Source organism: Centruroides sculpturatus, unplaced genomic scaffold, assembly GCF_000671375.1.
Source record: "Centruroides sculpturatus isolate CEXI.00-Female unplaced genomic scaffold, Cexi_2.0 scaffold997, whole genome shotgun sequence".
Lineage (NCBI taxonomy): Eukaryota > Metazoa > Arthropoda > Arachnida > Scorpiones > Buthidae > Centruroides > Centruroides sculpturatus.
The window spans coordinates 200-8,056 of record NW_019385146.1 but is presented as its reverse complement, the minus strand read 5'-3'; the positions used below and the strand labels follow the sequence as shown (position 1 = coordinate 8,056).

General features: G+C 29.1%; 1 protein-coding gene across 1 annotated transcript in view; it reads left to right on the top strand.

Annotated features, from left to right (window-relative positions):
* Positions 1 to 7,656, top strand: part of LOC111635419 (multidrug resistance-associated protein 4-like) — a gene marked incomplete at its 3' end in the record, with an annotated part of 26,815 nt that extends 19,159 nt beyond the window's left edge. Inside the window, exons 5-7 of the mRNA XM_023380378.1 lie at positions 877 to 1,040; positions 7,006 to 7,131; positions 7,407 to 7,656. Of these exons, the coding sequence (XP_023236146.1) occupies positions 877 to 1,040; positions 7,006 to 7,131; positions 7,407 to 7,656 (540 nt within the window). The remainder of the gene's footprint in view (positions 1 to 876; positions 1,041 to 7,005; positions 7,132 to 7,406) is intronic.
* Positions 7,657 to 7,857: the final 201 nt, after the last annotated feature.

The following is a 7,857-nucleotide window of genomic DNA, read 5'->3' as shown; positions in this document are numbered from 1 at the left end:
TTAACTCCTTAAGGACATTGACATTTTTTATATAGATTTCAATTAAACGTAAAAAATACTTAAAACAGAAAAAAAACGAAAGAAATGCGTTTATTTTGAAGAAAAAGCTTTAAATTTTATTTTCCTTTGTTTCGCCTGTCTGTGAAATGTAACACCGATGAGTCATTGTTTACACAGCTGGGTGACCTTGAACACAGCTGGAGTCCGATTTCCCGGGACATTCTCATAGACGTCTCGGGAGGACAAGGGTTTAAAGTAGGGTGACTATAAGCGACACAGAAATTTTTAAATATTTTTAAAAAATTCAAAATTTTATTGCGATTTCCGACCCCCCCTAATTAATTAATTATATATTTATAAAAATATATTAATTAAAAAAATTAAAAAACCATCGGAGGTCGTTTTTGACATCAGAAACTAACTTTAAATAACTTTACTGAATGAAAATCCGTGCGCTACAACTTAAAAACCATGAAATAATTTTGATAAAAAACTCCCATTAAAAAACAATTAAGCCTTAATCGAGCCTTCACATAGGCTCATTAAAATCGCGATAAAATTTTTTTGCGCGGGAAAAAAATTTTGAAAAAATTCCGGGACCTAAAAAACATTCCGAAAATTCAAAAAAAAACAAATTTCAAGGCCTTAAGGACCTCATTTTATGTAACGTTATGTAACTTGCCCGAGATATCTCGGGTTATGGGCTTAAGGTGTTAGGAGCCAGGTTAACAAGGAGCTTCTGCTGTAAAAAAAGTAGATCATACAATCTTTTTATATATTTTATGATTCTCGATTAATTTATATTGAAATTAACGTTCATTATAATTTAATTAAATAAGACTTATTGTATGTATATGATATTTTCTTCTTTTACAGAGAATTTTCAGCATTCCATATTTATTTACAAATCCTTTCTTCATCATTGTAACAATAGCGATGTTGTGGAAATATTATGGATGGACTATTTTAATAGGATTCTTGGCCGTATTTCTTTTCATTCCAATACAAATTGCTTTGAGTAAACTATATTCAAAACTAAGGTAACTATTATTTCAAATTACATAATTTCATTGTGTCTACTGAGAAAAAAAAACAAATCAAGCAATACTTAATGATTATTGATGAAGATTTAGTTCTAATATTAAAAATGTATATAAGTTTGTATGCTTAATCGAAGTTTATGCTATGATAATAGCAAACAAGTGACAGGAGTGGTGATTTTAACCATTTCAATTTTGAATAATATTAATAAAATAACGATAATCAGAAAGGGTTGAAATTTTTTTCTTTCTTTGCTTTTTATGGATAACGTGTCAAACAACAACATTGTCAACAACAAATTTGAACTGAAGAGAGTGTATTGAAAGATATCAAGAATTATTTTTAAAAAATGAAATTTTTCAATTTCTACTTGAGATTATTCGATAAATTTAGGATTATGGCATTTTCCTATAGCTTCACGTATTAACTGTAGAATTTGAAATGTTTTTATCAGTTTTTTCCATCAGAAAGTGACAAATATGCATCAAATGGAACAGATGTATTTGACGAAGAAACCTTTTAAAATAGGGAAATAGTTTAATATAATAATTATTTAAATTATATTTGTTACTTATTTATTAAATATTGCAAAGATAACAATGCTTTTTAATATATTTGTTGCAATAACAATTTTTTAAATATTATCTTATCTTTGACACCGGAGAAATTCGATGTCTAAATAACTGTAGTTCATGTTTTTAAAAAATTTTTTTTCTATCCATCTACCTTTAAATAAAAATAATTCGTTATACGTTATGAAATAATGTAATACATTTTGTAAATTACTATGTTCGATCCACTCAGTTATCGCCGATGGTTTTTCATCTATAAAATTTAATCCATGAATTTTTCTGCTAGTAAAATTGACTTGCCATTCATCTTTCGCCGATAATTGTTACTTTTTAACAGAATCTATATAAATGACAATTACAGCTTCTATGGGACTGTGTACTGCTTTTATGGCCAACTTTCGAAAATTATTTCATGACTGTTCGGATCAGCAGACGATATTTATTATTATTTGTTTTTATTTTTTATTTTTTAAATTTTTTTATCGTTTCTCTTTCCCTTAAAATTGTTTCCTATTTCTTTTTTATATTTTTACTATTCTTGTTACAATGGCAATTACTGAATCATTCGATGAAAAAAAGGCTATCAAAATTAGAGCCATAGCAAAAAAAACTGTCTTATATTCAAAAATTCCTAAAAAATTTCGATTCAGATAGGCGCAAAGTGCAGGAACTCAGAGTAAGGCTAAATTCTTTGCCTAAAATTTTGAAAGAATACGATCAAATTCAAAATCAACTTGATGTTAACTCTGAAGATCCGGAGCAACATAATTATACAGATAGGGAGGAATTTATAACAAGTGCCACTCTCTAGAATCACAATTAAATACGCTCGTTGATTCCAGATCAGGGGGCATATTCTAAGTAGTATCGTTAAACTAACGAATACGATAAAAACCAGTTACTATGAGAACCACGTGACTCGCGTTTAATCAACAGTGAAAATGCTATTTCCACCCGTACGTTTGGTTTTGATTCCGTTAGCCACGTGCGATAACTAAGCTTTTGTTATCGATCACTCTCGAGCTGCCGTTAGGAAAGTAACGAAAGTGAAAACAACACGGCGTCTTTTGGTGTAAGAATCATTTTACTTCAGGAGCAATTAGAGAGAGAGTTGATAAACTATGTTGTTTTATTACTTACTAGCAGACCCCGCCATGCGTTGTTGTGGCTCAAAATGTATCTATTATAAATGTATAACACTTCCCCCGTAGGTAGGAATTTTTCGAAAAATTTCTTTTTAGTGTACATTCTCTTGGCGTATCCTATTAAAACGCAATCAAAAATGCAAAAACCCGCATCTAAAATATAGTAGACCCCTATAAAACGGATTCCTATAATTACGATTCCTATAAGACAGCGAAAAAATTGCGACGGTATCCGTAAAAAACGGTAAAATAACTCCTATAATTACGTAAAACGTCATTGGGAAGCCGAACTATTTTCCGCGCCGTCAAGCGCCACGCTACAGAGAGATTACTATCGTCTGTATAGTATTATATATAAATTATATATAAATTAGGTACTGTANTATCATAGTAAAATCTCTTTTGGAATATCACAAGATTAATAAATTGAATTGTAAATTTTGATTATAATTATTTTTTACTTTTTAATCAAATGGTATTCAATATTTTCAGAAAACGTTACAATTCGATGTCCAAGTTCTGAGGTTGCATGCACAAAACCTGTAAAGCACAATTTGTAAAATTAAGCTGTCACAATTTATGAACCGGTTTTTGTGACAGCTTGCTTTTACATTGATTTTGTAGAATCAAGATGTCACGGATACTCGTTAAATTAATAAATAGTGCAAGAATATAATTGCAAATGTGATTCAATTTCAATGACAAATTTTAGAATTTTTTAAACTGTTGTTTACAATGCTGCTTTTCCGTATATGACTCGACTAATATTGTGAATATATGTGTCTTTTCTTTAAACTGTTTCCTCTCTGTGTGCACTAAAAGTACCTTTTTAGCAAGCCTATCATGGGTTTGACCATGCTCTCAGTAGGGCAGCTGTATGGCGAAGGTCAGAGGTTAATATATATGCTCAAACACAACTAAGAAATCCTTGAGATTTTTCAGCCTCGTGCTGACTGTGGGTGTGTCTGTTTTTTTCTTACCTTTGCATGCGTATAATATATAAACAGTATATCTCTGAATATACCTCACACCATTGAGTTTTAAGAAATAAAAATTATGAAAATCCTAATTAAGTTTAGCAGAATATTTGTCCATAATACTTAAATTAATATATTAATTTACATTCTACTGAATATAGATCGTAAAAACAAGTAAAATATCTAATTGTTTAACATTATAAAATATGTAATAACATCTTTGATAGTGTCAGAGCATATAGTAATATAAAAAAATAATTACCTTAACTATTTATAAATATTGTATGAATAATGTAATTGCTTTCTTGTTAAAATTTAAAGTAAGTAGCTATAGCATGAACATTATTTCTGAAATAAGTTTCCTTCGCGTATGTATAAATTAAAATGATAACTTTCATAAAATTAACAAGCGTCTCGAACTGGCAATTTGTAGTTCGCTTGCTTCGTTATCCTTTCTTCGACATTTTTTAACAAAATTATTTCACTGGCGCTGGTACACGAAAATGCTAAAACCACGTGCTTCGCTTAGAAAATGGCTTGTTGCTGTCATGTGACAAAAAAAATTAATTTTTGACAATGTTAATTCAACTAAACTGTCAGTAGTTAAAGCGTAATAGCTATCGATACCTTGGAACCCAGACGCAGCTCGGCAGACTACCCGTAGCGAACCCCACTTAACTTGGAGCGCAAAATAGCGATTTGTCTAAGGTTTGTTAACTGCGTTTCGCTAAGGGGACTTATCGAATGTCCCGTGTATCGCTCTCGTTGAGTTATCGGAAGAATTCAGAATAGGTCCCTAGGACTTTCTTCACCTCCGGAGTCTGTTCATTCTAACTCTAGAAGTCCTTTGATAAAACTATCCACTATCAATATTCCATTCTTTGATGGCAATGTTAGGCAATTGATTAAATTTATGGGTATTTTTAAAAGTTTAATTTTAAACAATGAAGCCGTAAGCAAAATTCAAAAATATTATTACTTAGTTTCTTTCGATAAAGAGTTAACCTAAAGGTTTATTGGATAGTTTTTTAACACAGAAGATAACTTTCATACTACTTGGGATCTTCTGATTCAATATTATAATAATAATAAGGTTATTACAGCAAATTATGTTAAGGAATTATTAAATTTGTCAAATGTAAAAAGTGGCAGTAGCAGTGAATAAAGGTTTCTTGTAAATCAAGTAACTAATAATAAGAGAGCTTTGAAATTACTGAATCCTGAAATCCCCATTCATGATATAATTCTTGTAAAAACTGTTTTGGACAGATTAAAACGGCAAGACAGGCAAGAATGGGAGCTGAAGACTGCTACTGATAAATTTTATTTCTTTGAAGAACTAGTTACTTTCTTAGAAGCTAAGGCACAGGCACTAGAAATTGTTGAATTTAGACACCGTGCTAATTGTATAAAAAAAAAAACAAAACCAAATTAACTATTAGTAAGTCATTGACTACTAATGTGAATAGTGAAATTTGCAATTACTGTAATAAGTCTAAACATGCACTCCAAGAATGTAGACAATTCAATGCAATTAGAATTGAAAAAAAAAATTTACTTCGAAGTAAGAACGTCTGTTTTTGTTGTTTAAAGCGGAACCACGCATTTTCAAATTGTAGGGCTAAATTTATTATTTTTAAGGGCAAACATAATCAACTGTTTAATGTTGACAATATTAAATTGAGCAGTACTACTCATTACTCTGTTAACTTAATGCTATAATCAGTCTACATTCATATTTTTACAAAATGGCGTTAATTACGTGCGATACATAAAGGTAAGGCTCCATCGAAATTGATACAGATTCTATACTACAGGGTTGCTTGTACTTCATCTGTGAGAATCCAGCGTTGTTTTTGTTATCATATCGGCATGTAATAGAAATTGTATGTGTTGCATTTTCTGGGACTCAGAGGCTTAGGATTTTATTGATTATCTCGATATTTAAAAAAAAATGAAGAAAAATCGAGTTTTTTAAATTTGCTTGACATTTTTGAGAAACTACGTCCCTAATGGATTGTTCACCACTGCAATTTTTAAATCTTGTTGTTATCAATTATTTTTCAAAAGCCAAATTTTCGACTTTAATGGCTTCAAAAAGTAATCATTACATGGATTGTATCATAGTAAAATCTCTTTTGGAATATCACAAGATTAATAAATTGAATTGTAAATTTTGATTATAATTATTTTTTACTTTTTAATCAAATGGTATTCAATATTTTCAGAAAACGTTACAATTCGATGTCCAAGTTCTGAGGTTGCATGCACAAAACCTGTAAAGCACAAATTGTAAAATTAAGCTGTCACAATTTATGAACCGGTTTTTGTGACAGCTTGCTTTTACATTGATTTTGTAGAATCAAGATGTCACGGATACTCGTTAAATTAATAAATAGTGCAAGAATATAATTGCAAATGTGATTCAATTTCAATGACAAATTTTAGAATTTTTTAAACTGTTGTTTACAATGCTGCTTTTCCGTATATGACTCGACTAATATTGTGAATATATGTGTCTTTTCTTTAAACTGTTTCCTCTCTGTGTGCACTAAAAGTACCTTTTTAGCAAGCCTATCATGGGTTTGACCATGCTCTCAGTAGGGCAGCTGTATGGCGAAGGTCAGAGGTTAATATATATGCTCAAACACAACTAAGAAATCCTTGAGATTTTTCAGCCTCGTGCTGACTGTGGGTGTGTCTGTTTTTTTCTTACCTTTGCATGCGTATAATATATAAACAGTATATCTCTGAATATACCTCACACCATTGAGTTTTAAGAAATAAAAATTATGAAAATCCTAATTAAGTTTAGCAGAATATTTGTCCATAATACTTAAATTAATATATTAATTTACATTCTACTGAATATGGATCGTAAAAACAAGTAAAATATCTAATTGTTTAACATTATAAAATATGTAATAACATCTTTGATAGTGTCAGAGTTCTTTGTTTCAAAGGACATGGTCATTCAACAAAAATAAACTGAAAATGTACAAAAATTAAAATTTAACAAAAATTACAATTTAACATATTGTGACAACAATAAAAAATATAATAACTTGAAATTTAAATCAATAAACATATACTTTAACTGTAAGTTTTCTAAAAATTATACAAACTTTAAGTAAACTAAATATAGAAATTCCAAAAATGTTTCTAGTTTAATAAAAGATTATCCTTATATAGTTGACACATTTACTTTTTAATTTTATATATTTTAGAACAAAGCATATGTAAATTTGAATCATTATTCCATAATCATAGATTACAAGCAGCTATATTGGGCGACGAAAGATTAAATCTGTTGAACGAGATGATTGCTGATATGAGATTACTTAAGATGTACACCTGGGAATTGCCGTATGCTGCATTAATAGAGAAAATCAGAAAGTAAGTTTAGTAAGTTGTGATAAATACTGTAAAACTTGTAAAAAACAAACTGTATAAAGTGCTTTCCGACGAAAACGGAAAAATTTTTCCAGAATGAATTTTTTTCTACATAAAGAAACTGCTGTTGTAAATACATTTTGACACCATAAAAAATATTCTATTCTACTTGATATCGATTTATGCACTTTTACTGTATTTTTTCAAACTATTATTCTTAAAGTAATCATTTTCAGGTTGTAAAATCAGTATTAGTTAATTATTTTTTATATTTTCAGGAAAGAAATGAAAAAAGTTCGAATGTTTTTATGTGCAAGGGAATTATTACAAATATTGGGATATCCTATATCGAAATTATTTATTTCGATCACATGCCTTGCATTCTTTCTAAATGGAGGAAAATTAAATGCCCAAATTGTATTTGTCACTATGGCTTTTTTCTTTTACATCTTCCACAAAACGTTTACGCTATGTTCTATAGCAGTGAATTTAGTGGCAGAAATTTTTGTTTCATTAAAAAGATTTCAGGTAATGAACAATTTCAAAACATATTGTTTAAAAATGTTTTTACTAAAAAATTAATTTACAAATTATATTAAAATATTCATATTTATTTAAGCAAATAATTATTATTACGATAAATTATAATTTTATAAATAAATTCTGAAAAAAAGAACAAGCACGTTTAAACAAAAAAAATTATTCATACAAATCGATTTTCTAAGTATA